We start from the raw sequence: 21,166 nt of genomic DNA on the forward strand, positions 1-21,166 counted from the left end.
TAACTATAATACTAGTCTCTCATACTAATGTACTCAAAGTGATATCACCAGTCAATTATCAACCTCCATTAATACATAGTTCCAATTACCAAGGCTCTAATTTCTTTAAGTCCAACTTATCCGAACGACACCACAGCTTTATCCAAGGTTGTCTAATCCCTATGCTCTGATATCATTCTGTCTTTACAAAGCTAAATGAATAAAATTCGATCCCAAGTCCAAAACGCAAAATAAAAACTAAATGAATAAAATAAAACGGAAACGGGTTGGAAAATAAAATTCTTCTTATTTAAAATAACTCAATAAGTCTTTACAAAGCTAAATAAATAAATACAAATTTGAGCCTCACATATATTTTGTCTCATCCCGTCTACCCTTTTGACAGTTTAGTTAGTAAACCTGCATAACAATAGAGGGGTGAGCTTCAACAACTCAATAGAGACATAACCTTACCATAGTAAAATTGACAATACTAAATTAAGAGTTATAAAATCATGTAATCAAGTACCAAATCATTCTCGATAACAATGCATGAATGCAATGCAATACTCTTCATCTCTGCCCATTAATTCATATAATAAAACACGTGGACCTGCACGTCCTATACCGTGCATTTTACCTTTGCAGTGGTGGCTCAAATTTTTTAATATACAAATTAATCCACTGTAACTCAATCATCCCAATTTCCCCTTTTGTTAGTCATCTTGCCTAAACTCTTCGTCGCCAGTTCCGAATTACCCTTAAAGAATCTATGCATTGTGGGCTCACCTGAGACCTCGTATATTGCTCAAATTTAATATCTATGTGTGTAAGCAACTGTTCTTAGCATTTGCAAATAAAAAGGTGCAACTATTTATATTTAAAAAATAGTTAGGAGCACATAAATTGACATGTACTTTTATAAAATTCAAGAAATTCATCTCGGTGGTCAAGACATTTACTACAACTGAGAACAAAAGAAGCTCCCACAATAGAGTTGCACACTTCAATGCAGAATGGCTGGTGATATACGCCAAACTAACATATACAATTACAAAAAAAAATGGAAACTAAACAAGGCTGTAGTTCCAATTAAGAATGCATTACATTATTTGTCGATGTTTACCAATTACATCAATTACTAGGGCCGGTTCTTGATTTTGATCTGAAACTTAGTACTACTTCAAAGATCCCTAATCTTTTATTGAATAGACCTTTCCATGCACATCTTGCAATACAAGAAGTTTTAGGGACTAATTAAATGGCGAAAATAAGGCTCAAAAGGGATCAATCAAAATGCCTTAATTGTGCCAACTAATGGAGTTATTTAAAGGGTTTATAATCATATTTTAGAATACTAATCATTGATCGTCTCATTAAAGAAGAAGAGGACGTGAAACCGACTAAACACAACACAACACTGTCGTGAACATGAGCTGCTTGTTGGTCATGATAACAGTATATAATCTATGGGGGTGTTTAGATTATGAATTAGGTTTCCTCTTTAACTGAATTTACAGAACGATGTGCACCTGCAGTTTACAGTCTGACAATATAACTTATCAAATATCTAACAAATCACTCTGATTTCTAAATTGTAGCTTCCTTCTCAATCTCGCATTAATCTGTACCTTTATCTATGTGCACATTTTTGTTTCCCCACTATGAATCAAAAAGGGTTAATTACACAAAACTATCTCAACTATGGGTTGACTCACAATCTCATGCCTCATGTTTTAAAAATTACAATGTCATACATTATCTTACGAATTTGTTGCAATGTTAGACCTCCGTCAATTTTCTGTCAATTTCTCTATTAAATGCAGGCGTGACTTGAGACAGAACCCACTTCTTCGTCCAACTAGATTAAAAAATTAATTAAATATTAAAATTAAATAATAAATCATTTAAGTATATTTATTTTAAAACGTGAGACCCACCTTACAAACCCTTCACCTTCGCCAAATTAACCAAGCACTGCCCTTTTCATCCTCACCAAATTACTCTCTGTAACCAAGCACGCCCCACAATCACCATGCCCATTTCAAACAAAAAAACCCAATTCCCCCCCAAACCCTAACTCTAAATTTGAAATTCTTAGCTTTAATCGTCCCCACACAAGGTCCACACCACCGCCGCCATCGCCCACGACCTCAGTTTCCGCCTTGCCCACAGCCTCCGCTAAGCAGCCCCATCCTCTGCCGCCAACCAGGAAAAGTGGTACGCGATGAGGAGGGGCCAGCTGAAGTCGAGCCAGTGGGAAGAGGTGGCAATGACCATGGCAGTTAAGTGCGGCTACAAGTACGGCGAGCCGTCAAAATTCGCCACGCAGTGCCGCCACAGGATGGAGAAGCTCTGGTAGCGTCACCACGCCGCGAAGAAGCACCTCGGCCAGAGAACCAAGTGCGACGGCGGCAGCAGAGTTAAAGAGAGGGTGAGAGGCGGTGGAGAAGTAGAGGATCAGCACGATCCTGCAGTCACAGCAGAAGATTGTTGACTCCATTGCGATGGAGAACTAGAGTCCGACGGCGGCAGCCTCCGCTAAGTACCATTTTTGTCACAAAAAATCGAAACGAAAAAATCGATTAACGACGATCGCTTTTTTACCTAAAACTATTGGCATCTCCGTCGTGTTCTGATTTTCCTCCGAATCGGAGAAGAAAGGCAACCAAATTCCCGTTGTACGTCGTCGTGTTCTAAGCGTCGAAATCTTGGTCCTCCGAATTCGTGGTTTTCTGATTCTTCTCGGCGCTCCTCAAGCGTACGGCAGCCTGAGCACGCGGCACTCTCGATTGATTCCATGGTCTGATCTTCCGCGAATCGCAATCCGAAGGTGGCGATGGCGTCGGCGCAGAGCCAATCAGCGAATTTGGATCTCTTCGATGCGTATTTCCGACGTGCCGATTTGGACCGCGATGGCCAGATTAGTGGCAATGAAGCCGTTGCTTTCTTCCAGGGCTCCGGTCTCCCCAAACAGGTCCTTGCGCAGGTACTCTCTATATATATGTATATGCTTGTGATTTATGTATAATTGGACGTGTATTATATTTGTGTAATAATAGTGGTTGATCGGGATTTGATGCTGGTGGAAATGTGTTCCGAATGAGATTGATTTTGAATTTTCAGTCTAATTCTAGTTGAAGTGGTAAATGTGAGCTCGGGATGTCTTAATTCTCTTATCTAAGTTGAGATTGATGTTAAAATGGTAGAAAATAAGCAGATGAAGGATTTATAATACAGATAGTGAGGTTGAGAGAGTAATGTTATTTCGTGTATCCGTTCGACCTGAGGTGGTAAGCAGATTTTGTGGAAATTTTCCGGTCGACGGGCCCACTCCAACAACACCGATACTGTCCCCACTTAACCACCTGCACAATCCTCAGGTGTGGGGTTTTATCACAAAAGGCCTCGGTGTTAATTAGAGAGGGGTATTTCTATTTAAAGCACTCTTCTCTTCTCCCTCTGTCCGATGTGGGACTGGGGGTACCAACACTTCCCCGCACGTGAGACCCCACTTATGGGTCACACGTGAATTTCCACACATCGGCAACCACGTGGAGCCATGTCGGGACTCACCCAATCACGCGGGGCCAATGGGGACCCACCCAAACACGTGGCATCTTTGGCCTACGTGGACAATCACGCGGGGCCAATGGGGACCCACCCAATCACGTGGCAGTACGGGCCCGTCCCCTGGCTCTGATACCATGTGGAAATTTTCAGGTCGACGGGCCAAGGGCCCACTCCAACAACACCGATACTGTCCCCACTTAACCACCTGCACAATCGTCAGGTGTGAGATTTTATCACAAAAGACCTCGGTGTTAATTAGAGAGAGGTATTTCTATTTAAAGCACTCTTCTCTTCTCCCTCTGTCCGATGTGGGACTGGGGGTTCCAACAGATTTTATACTACAGTTAGTGAGGAAAAGCAGTAGGCCAATCAGCAGACACCCAGAGTACCAGAATTGAAGAAACGTCATGTAAATCAACCGAGTGCAGAGGAGGTTAACTCACTGAGGAGTTCAAACAAGCAACCGAAGCTGATAATAAGGTACTAGAACTTTAATGTTTCCCCAATTTTTTCATCTTGGGCAGCAAAGTTATGTGTGCATGTTACTTCCTGATAAGTTTCAAATCATAACAAATATGCCAAACTTGGAGAAAGAAATTTTGGATGCTAGAGAGAAAATTGAATATTTCCGGGTCAAAATGCAGTTCAACCATCGAACTTGTAATGTATCGTTTGTATTTCATTTCCTTGTGTATGCATCTCACTTTTTCTTCATTCTTGTTTTTTCCTTTAGCTTGTAGCGCGACGTATAATTTTTCTCTTTAATTTTGGAATGTTCCTAGTCCTATTGAAGCGAAGACCCCTATAGTTTTATCGTTGTTACAAAATTGATGATTGTATTATTAAATTGGGGTTGTGCCTTTTTTTTTTTTTTTCAGCCTTAATTTGCTGTAATTTTTTACCCCCTCTAATAAAATTTGTTTCGCTGATCTTTGTTTGGTTCAAACAAGAACACTGAGTTTGCTGGTGTTGCTCATTGTAGTTCAACCATCGAACTATCGTGTATTTTTGTAGTATCGAATATCCAAACTATTGCACTTGGTCGTGAGATTTTTACCTTGCCTTGGCCTGGCGTATTAATTAATGTCTAATGATATAAAAGCTAATTTCAAGATGCCGCTGGACTTGTAAATCAAGTTTTAAAAGATAACAAATAGGCTATTACACACTTGTCCATAACTTACGCTTTATAATGTATAAAGTATAAACAATACTAAAATAATAAAAGCCTTGCCTATTTGTCATCTTATTTCTTGGACAGACAAGTGAGCTCTCAAAGAACAAAATTTGCCGTAAAGTTTTTCCTAATTCCATTGTATAACATGCTTAAAGATTGTTGGATTATAAGTCCGCATCATCTTCAATTTCACTGGCTTCAGACCCATGATCATCACTTTCACTTGTTTCATACTCATCAGGTCTTTTAACATATTTCAACATGCTTTTTGAGATACATGAAAGCATATCGCAACCTTCTAGCTCAATGTTTTCGAGAGCGGGGAGAAATTCAATTGATGATGTGTATAGCATATCGCAACCTTCTGCTTATAATTAAGGACTTCAAATTTTCCATTGGCTCCAAGATCTCTGTGAAGTTTCTAAGTTTACAACACCCAGATATATCGAGTTCCTCAAGACATTTCAACTTACAAATGCTCTTTGGGATACTTGACAGCCTATAGCAACCTTTTAGTTGAATTATTCTGAGACCAGGGAGAAACTCGATTGATGATGGTAGCTCTTTAACCGCTGTTCCACTTAAATTTAAGAACTCCAAATGTTCCATTGGCTCCAAGATCTCCGAGAAGTTTTCAAGTCCAAAGCACCCAGAGAGATCGAGTTCCTTGAGATATTTCAACTTACAAATGTCGTTCGGTAGACTCACAAGTCTCACGCAACCAGCCAATGATAATTTAGTTATATCCCGGGGAAGCTCAGAAAACTCGCCAAGAGATGGGCAGCCGTATAGACTAAAACGACCAGAGGCTTTCAGCTTACAACTGCTGCTTGGAAGTTTCTCGAGGTCTCTGCAATAATTTATATTCCAGTAAGAAATATTTTCGTTAGACCAAACTGATTCAGGCAACTCCTTTATACCAGTGCTTTGTAAATCTAAGTATTGAATACTTCCTGGCATCTCTGGAAGATACTTAAGACTACTGCACAATCCCAGATCAAGATGAGTAAGCTTGTCAAGATGTTGAAAATACGATGGAATTTCAACCAAACTTCTACAGAAACCGAGATGTATCTTCACAATTTTTAGACTCCCAGAGAGATTTGGAACTTCAGTTAGATAGTAAGAGTTCGACAGATCGATAACTTGCAAGTTGACAAGTATCTGCAACAAATGAAATAGAAATATAAAGAATTAATATAATTTCTACACTTGATTTTATACAAGAATTAAAATAGGCATATAATATAATATACCTGCTCTTCTTTCCAAAGCTCCTTAAATTTGCTAAATGACATACGAAGCTCAACTAGATTTTCCGGAGAAAAATTTGACGGCAAAGATTCCAGTGGATAAAAAGACCAGTAAAGATAACGAAGAGAATCAGGAAGGTCTAGAGAAGCATTGAATGTGAAGCCACCAGCCACAACTAGCAATCTTAGTTTAGACATCACTTTGAAATCTTAGTTTATACAAATTAAGGCATATGGCTTCAATATTTGGAGTTTCCTGACAATAAGAAGAAAGTTTAAATGTGAATATAAACATTTGGAAAAAGAGTATTTCTGATGGTAACGATGTACAAGTGTCTTAGTCTATTAAATATCCAAGATATTTGGTTCATATTCCAAAGACTTCCTAACACAATAAAAATTCTATCAACTTCATCTTTTAACAATCTAACTTCTTTCTTATAAATTATTTCAAAAATATTTTTTTTTCTTTAACTTCAACTTTACAATAGCCTCCAATAGATCAGTTGTATCCATGGTTTCCCTTTAACTAGCAGAGGATGATCACTAGTTTCTCCTTCTATACTCGGATGCTGCAGTAAGCCTAAGATTTTTCCGAATTCTCATTCCAAATAGTACATCCTCAATCATTTACTTCACAAACAAAATTTCGCCTCTTATTCCGCTTAAAACTCAAACCAACTCGCCAAATTGTTGCTCTTAATTTCATCAGTATATATGGATGCTCAAAAAGAACTTTATCTCCAACTAATCACTTAATCCATATAACCATAATCATCAATATAATGTTCATGAAGACTTTCAACAAAACCTTCGTTATATACATACAACTTGTGAGCTCTTTGTCATTTAAATCTGTATGTATAATCCTCTGAATCCTGTAGGTTACTCCCGAAAGTATTATCATCAAGCTCATACAACTTAATGACCATATGCTACCGCATGGATACATCTTACAACCTTCCATTCCAACCTCATTGTATTTCAATCCAGTAAGTAAAAAGAATTCAGTTTTCTAATCCTTGATTGATCTCTTCCCTTGAAACTTAGAAACATATCGTTATCATTCCCTTAAGAAATATCTCCATTTCCAATTCTCCAATATCATTCTACTAACATCACAATATTCCCACCAAGTAAATGTTCATTTCTTAACTATAATTGTTTTCCACCATCAAAAGACCAAACTCACTGCTCATTTATCCATATAGCACAATAATTCATCTTAGTTAATTCTAGTATCACATACACATCAACTACAAGTGGTACTTCATATAGCTCAATCGTTTACAACATTCAAAATTGTGACGTATTACTTGGCCACTATTTTAATTCTCTTATTCTCACCAACGCCATTCGTAATTTTCATTTTACTCCTCAGATAGCCCAGAACTATATAGGAATGAGAATTTCTCTTGACATCACTATTATTTTATCTGAGTAAGAATGTCACATCCAAATTCATTTCTTTTCCGAAACTTAATCAAATGAATGATTACTCTAGTAATCCAAACTTCAACTTTAAGAGAGTCACTTGTATCCCAGACAACCCTTAGCTCTCAATTCTCCAAGAGGGATCACGTTTGCGAAACCAAGCAAACATGAGTTTGGTAGCCATTGCCATCTACTCAACCTTAAGAGAAAGAATCTGGTTCATAACCACTTTCATATAATCCAAAACAATTCACTGAGCAACAAAGAATACCCAACAATATGAGATCATGACTGGGAATTCCGACTAGTTGATTGTATTTTAACTAACTAACATATGATGAAAACAAAGATAAAATTCAAAATAAACAACCAATGAAATGAAATACGTCACTTTCTAACAACCCTTAACACTACCCGTCATAACTATAATACTAGTCTCTCATACTAATGTACTCAAAGTGACATCACCAGTCAATTATCAACCTCCATTAATACATAGTTCCAATTACCAAGGCTCTAATTTCTTTAAGTCCAACTTATCCGAACGACACCACAGCTTTATCCGAGGTTGTCTAATCCCTATGCTCTGATATCATTCTGTCACGCTCCGGACCCGGGGTAGGTGGAAAATTCGATCCCGAGTTCGAAACGCAAACTAAAAACTAAATGAATAAAATAAAACGGAAACGGGTTGGAAAATAAAATTCTTCTTATTTAAAATAACTCCAAAGGCTAAATAAATAAATACAAATTCTAGCCTCACATATATTTCGTCTCGTCCCATCTACCCTTTTGACAGTTTAGTTAGTAAACCTGCATAACAATAGAGGGGTGAGCTTCAACAGCTCAATAAGAACATAACCTTACCACAATAAAATTGACAATACTAAATTACGTGTTATAAAATCATGTAATCAAGTACCAAATTATTCTCGATAACAATGCATGAATGCAATGCAATACTCTTCATCTCTGCCAATTAATTCATATAATAAAACACGCGGACCTGCACGTTCTATACTGTGCATTTTACCTTTGCAGTGGTGGCTCGAATGTTTTAGTATACAAATTAACCCACTGTAACTCAATCATCCCAATTTCCCCTTTTATTAGTCACCTTGCCTAAACTCTTCGTCGCCAGTCCCGAATTACCCTTAAAGAATATGTGCACTATGGGCTCGCATGAGACCTGGTATATTGCTCAAATTTAATATCTATGTGTGTAAGCAACTGTTTTTAGCATTTGCAAATAAAAAGGTGCAACTATTTATATTTAAAAAATAGTTATGAGCACATAAATTGACATGTACTTTTATAAAATTCGAGAAATTCATCTCGGTGGTCAAGATATTTACTACAACTGAGAACAAAAGAAGCTCCCACAACAGAGTTGCACACTTCAATGCAGAATGGCTGGTGATATATGCCGAACTAACATATACAATTACAAAAAAAATGGAAACTAAACAAGGTTGTAGTTCCAATTAAGAATGCATTACATTATTTGTCGATGTTTACCAATTACATCAATTACTAGGGCCGGTTCTTGATTTTGATCAGAAACTTGGTACTACTTCAAAGATCCCTAATCTTTTATTGAATAGACCTTTCCATGCACATCATGCAATACAAGAAGTTTTAGGGACTAATTAAATAGCGAAAATAAGGCTCAAAAGGGATCAATCAAAATGCCTTAATTGTACCAACTAATGGAGTTATTTAAAGGGTATATATCATATTTTAGAATACTAATAATTGATCGTCTTGTTAAAGAAAAAGAGGATGTGAAACCGACTAAACATAACACAACACTGTCGTGAACATAAGCTGCTTGTTGGTCATGATAACAGTATATAATCTATGGTGGTGTTTAGATTATGAATTAGGTTTCCTCTTTAAGCGAATTTACAGAACGATGTGCAGCTGCAGTTTACAGTCTAACAATATAACTTATCAAATATCTAACAAATCACTCTGATTTCTAAATTGTAGCTTCCTTCTCAATCTCGCATTAATCTGTACCTTTATCTATGAGCACGTTTTTGTTTCCCCACTATGAATAAAAAATGGTCAATTACACAAAACTATTTCAACTATGGGTCGACTCACAATCTCATACCTCAAGTTTTAAAAATTACAATGTCATACATTATCTTACGAATTTGTTGCAATGCTAGACCTCCGTCAAGTTCTCTGTTAAATGCAGATGTGACTTGAGACAGAGTCCACTTCTTAGTCCAACTAGATTAAAGAATTAATTAAATATTAAAATTAAATAATAAATCATTTAAGTATATTTATTTTTAAATGTGGAACCCACCTTACAAACCCATCACCCTCACCAAATTAACCAAGCACTCCCCTTTTCATGGTCGTCGTCGTGTTCTAAGCATCGAAATCTTGGTCCTCTGATTCGTGGTTTTTTTATTCTTCTCGGCGCTCCTCAAGCGTGTGGCAGCCTGAGCACACGGCACTCTCGATTGATTCCATGGTCTGATCTTCCGCGAATCGCAATCCAAAGGTGGCGATGGCGTTGGCGCACAGCCAATCAGCGAATTTGGATCTCTTCGATGCGTATTTCCGACGAGCCGATTTGGACCGCGATGGCCAGATTAGTGGCAATGAAGCCGTCGCTTTCTTCCAGGGCTCCGGTCTCCCCAAACAAGTCCTTGCGCAGGTACTTATATATATATATATATATATATATATATGTATATGTATATGCTTGTGATTTATGTATAATTGGACGTGTATTATATTTGTGTAATAATAGTGGTTGATCGGGATTTGATGCTGGTGGAAATGTGTTCCGAATGAGATTGATTTTGAATTTTCAGTCTAATTGTAGTTGAAGCGGTAAATGTGAGCTCGGGATGTCTTAATTCTCTTATCTAAGTTGAGATTTTTATTTCGTGTTAGTATAAATGCGGAATTGATGTTAAAATGATAGAAATTAAGTAGATGAAGGATTTATAATACAGATAGTGAGGTTGAGAGAGTTATGTTATCAGGTCATTAATTTACTTTCTGGTGTATCCGTTCGACCTGAGGTGGTAAGCAGACTTTAGAAATGTGTTATATGACCCAAGGATTGACCAAGTATTGTTTATTGCATTACAATTGTGTAGTAGTGAAAACCTGCAGCATAAGATGACTATGGAATAATTAGGATTGTCGCATACAGGGGAAATGTTCTTGGGTCATGATCGTATCGACAAATAGGTTCTTGAAGCAGTATGCTTGTTTTGCTGAAGTAACTTCCGTATAAAATGATCACCGGGGGCATATTATGTTAAATATTGCTTATATGAATGCACTTTCTCATTATCTTTTTGTAACACAAGTTTGCATCTGTTCTGTTTATATTGGTTGCTTTTATTTATTGGCAGACATGGGCACATGCAGACCAGAGGCAGACTGGTTTCCTTGGTCGGGCAGATTTTATACTACAGTTAGTGAGGAAAAGCAGTAGGCCAATCAGCAGACACCCAGAGGAGGTTAACTCACTGAACTCAAGTTCAAACAAGCAACCAAAGCTGATAAAAAGGTACTAGAACTTTGATGTTTCCCCAATTTTTTCATCTTGGGCAGCAAAGTTATGTGTGCATGTTACTTCCTGATAAGTTTCAAATCATAACAAATATGCTAAACTTGGAGAAAGAAATGTTGCATGCTAGAGAGAATTGAATATTTTCGGGTCAAAATGTAATTCAGTCATCGAACTTGTAATGTATCGTTTGTATTTCATTTCTTTGTGTATGCATCTCACTTTTTTTCTTCGTTCTTTTTTTTTTCCTTTAGCTTTAGCGCGATGTATAATTTTTCTCCTTAATTTTGGAATGTTCCTAGTCCTATTGAAGCGAAGAGCCCCATAGTTTTATTGTTGTTACAAAATTGATGATTGTCCAATTAAATTGGGGCTGTGCTTTTTTTTTTTTCAGCCTTAATTTGCTGTAATTTTTTACCCTCTCTAATAAAATTTGTTTCGTTGATCTTTGTTTGGTTCAAACAAGAACACTGAGTTTGCTGGTGTTGGTCCAATCGGGCCATTCATATTTTTTGCTCATTGTAGTTCAACCATCGAACTATCATGTATTTTTGTAGTATCGAATATCCAAACTATTGCACTTGGTCGTGAGATTTTTACCTTGCCTTGGCCTGGCGTATTAATTAATGTCTAATGATATAAAAGCTAATTTCAAGATGCCGCTGGACTTGTAAATCAAGTTTTAAAAGATAACAAATAGGATATTACACACACTTGTCCATAACTTGCGCTTTATAATGTATAAAGTATAAACAATACTAAAATACTAAAACCCTTGCCTATTTGGCATCTTTTTTCTTGGACAGACAAGTGAGCTCTCAAAGTACAAAATTTGCCGTAAGGTTTTTCCTAATTCTATTGGATACCGATGCTTAAGATTGTTGGATTATAAGTCCGAATCATCTTCAATTTCACTGGCTTCAGACCCATGATCATCACTTCCATTTGTTTCAGACTCATCACTTGATTTCACCACCTTCGGAATCGTCACTTGAGATCAGGTCTTTTAACATATTTCAACATGCTTTTTGAGATACATGAAAGCATATTGCAACCTTCTAGCTCAATATTTTCGAGAGCGGGAAGAAATTCAATTGATGATGTGTATAGCTCTTTAACCGCTGTTCCACTTAAATTTAAGAACTTCAAATGTTCCATTGGCTCCAAGATCTCCGGGAAGTTTTCAAGTTCAAAGCACCCAGATATATCGAGTTCCTCAAGACATTTCAACTTACAAATGCTCTTTGGGATACTTGACAGCCTATAGCAACCTTTTAGTTGAATTATTTTGAGACCAGGGAGAAACTCGATTGATGATGGTAGCTCTTTAACCGCTGTTCCACTTAAATTTAAGAACTTCAAATGTTCCATTGGCTCCAAGATCTCTGGGAAGTTTTCAAGTTCAAAGCACCTAGAGAGATCGAGTTCCTCGAGATATTTCAACTTACAAATGTTGTTTGGTAGACTCACAAGTCTCTCGCAACCAACCAATGATAATTTAGTTATATCCCGAGGAAGCTCAGAAAACTCGCCAAGAGATGTGCAGTCATATAGACTAAAACTACCAGAGGCTTTTAGCTTACAACTGTTGCTTGGAAGTTTCTCAAGGTCTCTGCAATCACTTATTTTCAAGTAAGAAATATTTTCGTTAGACCAAACTGATTCAGGCAACTCCTTTATACCAGTGTCTCGTAAATCTAAGTATTGAATACTTCCTGGCATCCTTCATGTTCTGATTTTCCTCCGAATCGGAGAAGAAAGGCAACCAAATTCCCGTTGTACGTCTTTGTTTTCTAGGGCATCGGAATCTTGGTCCTCAGAATTCGTGGTTTTCTGATTCTTACCGGCGCTCCTCAAGCGTACGGCAGCCTGAGCGTGGCGCTAAGTCCATGGTCTGATCTTCCGTGAATCGCAATCCGACGGTGGCGATGGCGTCGCGCAAGGCCAATAATAGAATTTGGATCTCTTCGATGCATATTTCCGACGAGGCGTTTTGGATCACAATGGACAGATTAGTGGCAATGAAGCCGTCGCTTTCTTCCAGGGCTCCGGTCTCCCCAAACGGGTCATTCTATATATATGTATACGCTTGTGATCTATGTATTATATTTGTGTAATTATAGTGGTTGATTGGGATTTGATGCTGGTGGAAATGTGTTCCGAATGAGATTGATTTTGAATTTTCAGTCTAATTGTAGTTGAAGTGGTAAATGTGAGCTCTTGGGATGTCTTAATTCTCTTATCTAAGTTGAGATTTGTATTTCGTGTTAGTATAAATGCGGAATTGATGTTCAAACGGTAGAAAATAAGTAGATGAAGGATTTATAGTTAGTGAGGTTGAGAGAGTTATGCAATCACTTATATTCAAGCAAGAAATATTTTCGTTAGCCCAAACTGATTCAGGCAACTCCTTTATACAAGGCCTTGTAAATCTAAGTATTGAATTCTTCCTGGCATCTCTGGAAGATACTTGAGACTCCTGCAGTACCCCAGATCAAGATGAGTAAGCTTCTCAAGATGTTGAAAATACAAAGGAATTTCAACCAAACTTTGACAGTGCCCGAGATTTATCTCCACAATTTTTAGACTCCCAGAGAGATTTGGAACTTCAGTTAGATAGTTAGAGTGCGACAGATCGATAACTTGCAAGTTGACAAGTATCTGCAACAAATGAAATAGAAATATAAAGAATTAATATAATTTCTACACTTGATTTTATACAAGAATTAAAATAGGCATATAATATAATATACCTGCTCTTCTTTCCAAAGCTCCTTAAATTTGCTAGATGGCATATGAAGCTCAACTAGATTTTCTGGACAAAAATTTGATGGCAAAGATTCTAGTGGATAATCATGCCAGTCAAGATAACGAAGAGAATCGGGAAGGTCTAGAGAAGCGTTGAATGTGTAGCCGCCCCTCAAAATTAGCAATCTTAGGTTAGACATCACTTTCAAGTCTGCATGTTTCAATGGTCGCTTTGCAATGCAATACCAATTAAGGAATATGGCTTCAACATTTGGAGTTTCCTGAGAATAAGAAGAAAGTTCAAATGTGAATATAAACATGTTAAAATGCAACGCACATTTGGAAAAAGAGCATTTCTGATGGTAATGATGTACAAGTGTCTTAGTCTAGTCAAATATCCAAGATATTTGGTTCATATTCCAAAGACTTCCTAACACAATAAAAATTCAATCAAATTCATCTTTTAACAATCTGACTTCTTTATTATTATTTAGTTTTACTTTGTTATGTTATCATCTAAAGTTTGTAATTTTTTTTTCCTACAAAAAAAAAAAAAAAAAAAATTGAATGCAATTAGCTCTTACTGTGTTACTCTTCAGTGCACGATAGACATCCTCATCATTGAACAACCTATTCTGTTTACAAGGATCTCTAATACATTGTTCCTGAACAATTGTCCTTCCCATTTCTTGTAGCAAATCGTGCATCTCTATGGCTTCCCTTCCCCATTTTGAATCAATTCATATGAGAGACATCAATGAGAATTCTAATTCCGGCTGTCGCAAAAAATCCACGAACATCTAACATCTGTTTTACCCTATCCATAGACCACCCTTTTAAAAAACATGTTATATCTAGAAATATCTCCTTCTCATTTATTTCCAATCTATCATAACTTATTCTCAACACTTTCTGGATACTCTCACTGGGATATCGTTTCAGTTTGTTGAATTCATCTTCCCAGTCTTCTTTGCTCTTGCAATTGAAGAACAATGACCCTAGAACTGTAAGAGCTAAAGGAACGCCTCTGGCATAATGCACAACCTTTTCTGCCGACTCCTTATAATCTGTTCTACGAGTACTGTTATTCTTGGAAGCACGCGAACAGAAGAGTTGAAGTGCATCATCTGGTTTTAATACCTCAACCTCGTAGATATTATCCTCTTCAACAGTTTGCCCAAGTGTGCCCCTATCTCTAGTTGTGATAATGATTCTACTTTCAGTGCCATACCGAAGACGATCGCCAGCTAAACATTCCATTTGCATTGAACTACTCACATCATCAAGAACAATGAGGACCCTTATGCGGCTGAGCCTTTCTCGAACCAAAGTTGATCCTATGGGCATAACTTCTTCCTTTAATATCTCCTTAAGAAGTGTTTTTTCCAAGCGATCTAGTCCACCTGCTTGTTCTGAGTTCTCCGTAACATTCTTAAGAAAACAAGAAGCTTCGAATTTAGAAGAGTGTTTGTGAAATACAGCCTCGGCAAGGGTGGTCTTTCCAATACCACCCATGCCCCAAACACCGACAGTGATGCAAGCGTCCTGTGAATGAATGCCCAACGGCAATTTGATCTGCTTGATGAGGCCTTCAATTCCAACAAACCCATTTAAATCGCAGGATGATTCGCGACACAGTTGTATCCAAATATGATCGACAACCTTTTGAATTAGATCTGCCTCAGTCCTGGCAAGTAGATATATATATATATATATATATATATATATATATATATATATATATATATGATTAGGTAGAAAAGCAATAGTTAGTCTTAAATACGGTTTACCGAATCTTAGCACAAATCAAATCGTCACAAGTTTAAAGAAAATTTATAATTTTATACAAGTTAAAAGGATGAGTTAGTTACCCGGATTTGTTTGAATAATCAAACCCAGATAGATTGGCCGCAGTCGTCAAAGCATCCCTCCACTTGTGCACCTTGTGGATACTACGTTTTTCAAGTTGAGCAAATGCATCTGCATAACTCCCGTGTTGTTTTCGTACATGAGATGGGTTGATGTCGTAGAATACGGGTATAACCATCTGGCCATATCTTTCCTTGCATTTGAGTATATGCACAACTTCATCCAAACACCATGCGGAAGAAGCATAGTTTTGTGAGAAAATAATCACAGAAATCGTGGATTTCTCGACTGCTGCTCGAAGGGCAGGTCCGATTTCTTCTCCTCTCTGAAGTCTGTTATCGATGTATGTTTCAATTTTCTTCTGAAGTAGGGCAGCATGAAGATGGCTGGTAAAACCGAGGCGGGTGTCCTCACCTCTGAAACTGATAAACACATCATACTTTTCTCGTCGTGGGGGGATATCAGCATCCTCGTCATCAGCAACAGCAGCACAATCAGCTACAGCAGAATCAACCGCAGAAGAGGAAGAAGAAGAAAATGTCAAAGACCTGCAGCACATGTAGAACAGAGTCCCGATGGCGATGACGATGGTGTTGAAAACTTGAATGAACGCAATCAACTCCATCTCTCTATTTCTTGGATCAGAGAGCAGAAAGAGAATCTGAACTAGAGTCACTAGATTAGAGTTTACTACAGAAAAATTGAAATTGTAGTCTGTGCACAAACTTACAAAGGCTCCATGGAGGACAAAAATTGAAAATTAAATATGCTTAATTAAAAGAAAAGTTTGTCCAAAAGCATTTTCTGTAAAGCATTTTTCAATAAAATGTACGCATATTCCAAGAAAGCTAAGTCCATGGTCTGATCTTCCGCGAATCGCAATCCGACGGTGGCGATGGCGTCGGCGCAGGGCCAATAATAGAATTTGGATCTCTTCGATGCATATTTCCGACGAGGCGTTTTGGATCACAATGGACAGATTAGTGGCAATGAAGCCGTCGCTTTCTTCCAGGGCTCCGGTCTCCCCAAACGGGTCCTTCTATATATATGTATACGCTTGTGATCTATGTATTATATTTGTGTAATTATAGTGGTTGATTGGGATTTGATGCTGGTGGAAATGTGTTCCGAATGAGATTGATTTTGAATTTTCCGTCTAATTGTAGTTGAAGTGGTAAATGTGAGCTCTTGGGATGTCTTAATTCTCTTATCTAAGTTGAGATTTGTATTTCGTGTTAGTATAAATGCGGAATTGATGTTCAAACGGTAGAAAATAAGTAGATGAAGGATTTATAGTTAGTGAGGTTGAGAGAGTTATGCAATCACTTATATTCAAGCAAGAAATATTTTCGTTAGCCCAAATTGATTCAGGCAACTCCTTTATACAAGGCCTTGTAAATCTAAATATTGAATTCTTCCTGCATCTCTGTAAGATACTTGAGACTCCTGCAGTACCCCAGATCAAGATGAGTAAGCTTCTCAAGATGTTGAAAATACGAAGGAATTTCAACCAAACTTTGACAGTGCCCGAGATTTATCTCCACAATTTTTAGACTCCCAAAGAGATTTGGAACTTCAGTTAGACAGTTAGAGTCCGACAGATCGATAACTTGCAAGTTGACAAGTATCTGCAACAAATGAAATAGAAATATAAAGAATTAATATAATTTCTACACTTGATTTTATACAAGAATTAAAATAGGCATATAATATAATATACCTGCTCTTCTTTCCAAAGCTCCTTAAATTTGCTAAATGGCATATGAATCCAGTGGATATCGCCACCACTCAAGATAACGAAGTGAATCGGGAAGGTCCAGAGAAGCGTTGAATGTGGCGTTGAATGTGTAGCCACCATAGACAATTAGCAATCTTAGGTTAGACATCACTTTGAAGTCTGCACGTTTCAATGGTTGCTCTGCAATGTAATGCCAATTAAGGACTATGGCTTCAACATTTGGAGTTTCCTGACAATAAGAAGAAAGTTTAAATGTGAATATAAACATTTGGAAAAAGAGTATTTCTGATGGTAATGATGTACAAGTGTCTTAGTCTATTAAATATCCAAGATATTTGGTTCATATTCCAAAGACTTCCTAACACAACAAAAATTCAATCAAATTCATCTTTTAACAATCTAACATATTTATTATAAATTAGTTTTACTTTGCTCTGTTATCATCTAAAGTTTGTAATTTTTTTTTTTCCTAAAGGAAAGAAAAGAAAAAAATTGAATGCATTTGGCTCTTACCATGTTACTCTTCAACACACGATAGACATCCTCATCAGTGAACAACCTATTCCGTTTACAGGGATCTTTAATACATTGTTCCTCAACAATTGTCCTTCCCATTTTTTGTAGCAAATCGTGCATCTGTATGGTTCCAACTTTCCGTGTTGAATCAATTGATATGAGAGACATATCAATAAGAATTCTAATTCCGGATGGCCCAAACAATCCACGAACATGTATCATTCGTTTTACCTTATCCACACGCCACCCTTTAAAAAAACATGCTATATCCAGAAATATCTCCTTCGCATTTCTATCCAATCTATCATAACTTATTCTCAACACACTCTGGATATCTTCATTGGGAAATCGTTTCAATTTGTTAAATTCATCTTCCCATTCTTCTTTGCTCTTGCAATTGAAGAACAAAGACCCCAGAACTGTAAGAGCTAAAGGAACGCCTCTGGCATAATGCACAACATTTTTTGCCGACTGCATATAATCTGTTCTACGAGTACTGTTATTCTTGAAAGCACGCGAACAGAAGAGCTGAAGAGCGTCATCTGGTTTTAATACCTCAACCTCATAGATATTATCCTCAACAGTTTGCCCAAGTGTGCCCTTATCTCTAGTTGTGATAATGATTCTACTTCCAGTGCCATATCGAAGACGATCGCCAGCTAAACGTTCCACTTGCATTGAACTACTCACATCGTCAAGAACAATGAGGACCTTTGTGCGGCTGAGCCTTTCTCGAACCGAAGTTGATCCTATGGGCAGAACTTCTTCCTTTAATATCTCCTTAAGAAGTGTTTTTTCCAAGTGATCTAGTCCACCTGCTTGTTTTGAGTTCTCCGTAACATTCTTAAGAAAACAAGAAGCTTCGAATTTAGAAGAGTGTTTGTGAAATACAGCCTCGGCAAGGGTGGTCTTGCCAATACCACCCATGCCCCAAATACGTACAGTGATGCAAGCGTCCTGTGAATGAATGCTTAATAGCGATTCAATCTTCTTAATGCGGCCTTCAATTCCAACAAAGCCCTTTAAATCGTAGGATGATTCACGACACAATTGGGTCCAAATATGATCGACAACTTTCTGAATTAGATCTGCCTCCGTCCTGACGTATAGATGTATATGATTAGGTAGAAAAGCAATAGTTAGTCTTAAATACGTTTTACCAAATCTTGGCTCAAATCAATTTGTCACACGTTTAAAGAAAATTTATAACTTTCGGCAAGTTAAAGAATGAGTTAGTTACCCGGATTTGTTTGAATGATCAAACCCAGATAGATTGGCTGCAGTCGTCAAAGCATCCCTCCACTTGTGCACCTTGTCAATATTGTTAGCGAATCGTTTTTCAAGTTGAGCAAATGCATCTGCATAACTCCCGTGTTGTTTTCGTACATCAGACGGATTGATGTCATAGAATACGGGTATAACCATCCGGCCTTCTCTGTTGTTGCATTTGAGTATATGCACAAGCTCATCCAAACACCATGTGGAAGAAGCATAGTTTTGTGAGAAAATGATCACCGAAATGGTGGTTTTCTCGATTGCTTCTAGAAGGGCAGGTCCGATTTCTTCTCCTCTCTGAAGTCTGTTATCGATGTAGGTTTCAATTTTCTTCTGAAGTAAGGCAGCATGAAGATGGCTGGTAATACCAAGGCGGGTGTCCTCACCTCTGAAACTGATAAACACATCATACTTTTCTCGACGTGGGGGGTTATCAGCAGCGGATGAAGAAGAAGAAGAAGCAACGTCCATTACCTCTAGTTTTCAGATCCAGCAAAAAGATGTAGTTGCAGACAGATTAATTTTTAAATAAGGATATATAATATTATGACGTTGCAAGAATTAAGGAGAATTTACTTAGAATTGGCACAAAATTTGAATGAGAGAGAGATGAACGAAAGTAGAAAATGGGGCACATATTTTCTTTGAAACAAAACTATAATTTAAAGAAAGATATTCTTATATTTGCAATCTTAATATGAACAACGTCATCTCAGCATGTAAAGGAAGACAATTGATCACGATGCAAACAAAACAAAGTGACATCCGGTGACAGGTCACCAGAGAAGAAATAACAGCAGACATAACAAAAATTAATTAGCAAATTAAATGCCAACATAACATAACAACTAAACTTATTAATTAAAAAGAAATGACAAAAAATATAGAAAGTGCCTTAAACAGTGTCAACAAACAGTAAACACTGACTAACCTCTGACAAGTTGCCAATTTGACAATGGCTTGTTTGTTTTCTCCACCTTCAAAATAAGAAAACTTCACCTTCAAAATAATATATCCAAAACAATTACTTTTTTGTATCATCAGCACGAGCAGCAGCGGATGACGACGAAGAAGAAGAAGAAGAAGGCATATCCATCACCTCTAGTTTTCAGATCCAGGAGTAGTAGTTGCAGAGAGATTAATTGTGAATAGAGAGAAAGAGAGACTGGTCCAAAATTAAGGAGGATCCAATAATGCGAGAGAGAGAGAGAGAGAGAGAGTAGTTCAGAATTAAGGAGGATCTAATGAACGACAAAAGAGAGAGGGGGAGAGGGAGACTAGTTCAGATTTTACTTGAAATGGTTTTTTACTAGATGCACAAAGTTTCTAAGGCTCTTCTGGAAAAGCTATGACTAAGAGATGACCAGTTACAAAAGCATAAAAAGGGGCACACAGGATGGGGCCCTCCCTTTACTTGCTTTGCCCACGGTTTTGAGTTTTCCTTGATTAGTAAGTCACCAATTTCTTTCAAGAAATTTCCAAACAATTTCCAAGCAGTTTTAATTGAGGACATTTCTAGAATTTCCAAAAGAAAATATGTGAATTTCATGCTACAAAATCGTAGAGGGCCGAGAATGTAGTTGTTCACCAATGGAGATGGACAAGATTTGGAATCTATATTTCTGAGCACAAATAACAAATCAACTCATTAAATTATTAATGAACAATCTTTAGAGTTACAAACTCATTTTGTTTGATTTCATCATAAGATATTACACAATCGTTATAACTATCAATTTCTCTACCATATTATAATCAATTCAAACAAAACGAATCTTAATAGTTAAAAGAAAACTAATGAAAATGTTAAAGACATGCAACACATGTAGAACAGAACCCCGATGATGATGACGATGATGTTGAAAACTTGAATGAACCCAATTGATAGGATTTTTACCACCTGCGTAAAAGGGTTAAAAACACATAAAATACTTGCAAGAGAAACAAGGTTATTGTAGTATAATTGGCTCAAGCAAGGTCGTTCTCCACAATGATTAATTTAAAGAGATCAAAGCGAAATCAATTCTCAACTAATTAATTAAAACAAAGTTTTTCTT

The 21,166-nt window shown here is 37.2% G+C and overlaps 3 protein-coding genes and 1 pseudogene across 6 annotated transcripts; 1 reads left to right on the forward strand and 3 right to left on the reverse strand.

Moving 5' to 3' along the window:
* Nucleotides 1–1,943: 1,943 nt before the first annotated feature.
* Nucleotides 1,944–11,412, forward strand: LOC137726252 (EH domain-containing protein 1-like). 3 transcript variants are annotated; one of them, XM_068465150.2, is made up of 2 exons: nt 1,944–2,968; nt 10,806–11,412. In XM_068465150.2, the coding sequence occupies exons 1-2, from the start codon at nt 2,819–2,821 to the stop codon at nt 10,968–10,970; spliced, it is 315 nt and encodes a 104-aa protein (XP_068321251.1). In that variant the 5' UTR covers nt 1,944–2,818; the 3' UTR covers nt 10,971–11,412. The 3 variants fall into 3 exon arrangements, with proteins under 3 accessions (XP_068321251.1, XP_088550644.1, XP_068321252.1); XM_088694518.1 differs by having other exon boundaries at nt 1,944–2,956; XM_068465151.2 differs by lacking the exon at nt 1,944–2,968 and adding an exon at nt 9,775–10,093.
* On the reverse strand, nt 4,678–6,187 carry LOC148696847 (disease resistance-like protein DSC1). Its single transcript, XM_088694515.1, has 2 exons — nt 5,986–6,187; nt 4,678–5,893 (listed from the first exon to the last, which is right to left on the reverse strand). The coding sequence occupies exons 1-2, from the start codon at nt 6,178–6,180 to the stop codon at nt 5,060–5,062; spliced, it is 1,029 nt and encodes a 342-aa protein (XP_088550641.1). The 5' UTR covers nt 6,181–6,187; the 3' UTR covers nt 4,678–5,059.
* Nucleotides 11,413–13,309: 1,897 nt separating the features above from the next.
* LOC137724841 (TMV resistance protein N-like) lies at nt 13,310–16,379 on the reverse strand (annotated as a pseudogene). Its single transcript, XR_015962786.1, has 4 exons — nt 15,583–16,379; nt 14,296–15,398; nt 13,717–13,992; nt 13,310–13,624 (listed from the first exon to the last, which is right to left on the reverse strand). The product of XR_015962786.1 is annotated as a TMV resistance protein N-like (transcript).
* A 470-nt stretch (nt 16,380–16,849) lies between these two features.
* LOC137726249 (disease resistance protein Roq1) lies at nt 16,850–20,962 on the reverse strand. Its single transcript, XM_068465145.2, has 5 exons — nt 20,041–20,962; nt 19,075–19,583; nt 17,832–18,933; nt 17,301–17,547; nt 16,850–17,208 (listed from the first exon to the last, which is right to left on the reverse strand). The coding sequence occupies exons 2-4, from the start codon at nt 19,578–19,580 to the stop codon at nt 17,332–17,334; spliced, it is 1,824 nt and encodes a 607-aa protein (XP_068321246.1). The 5' UTR covers nt 19,581–19,583; nt 20,041–20,962; the 3' UTR covers nt 16,850–17,208; nt 17,301–17,331.
* Nucleotides 20,963–21,166: the final 204 nt, after the last annotated feature.

The sequence above is a fragment of the Pyrus communis genome, chromosome 5 (genome assembly GCF_041283825.1).
Source record: "Pyrus communis isolate YQ-2024b chromosome 5, ASM4128382v1, whole genome shotgun sequence".
Classification (NCBI taxonomy): Eukaryota; Viridiplantae; Streptophyta; class Magnoliopsida; order Rosales; family Rosaceae; genus Pyrus; species Pyrus communis.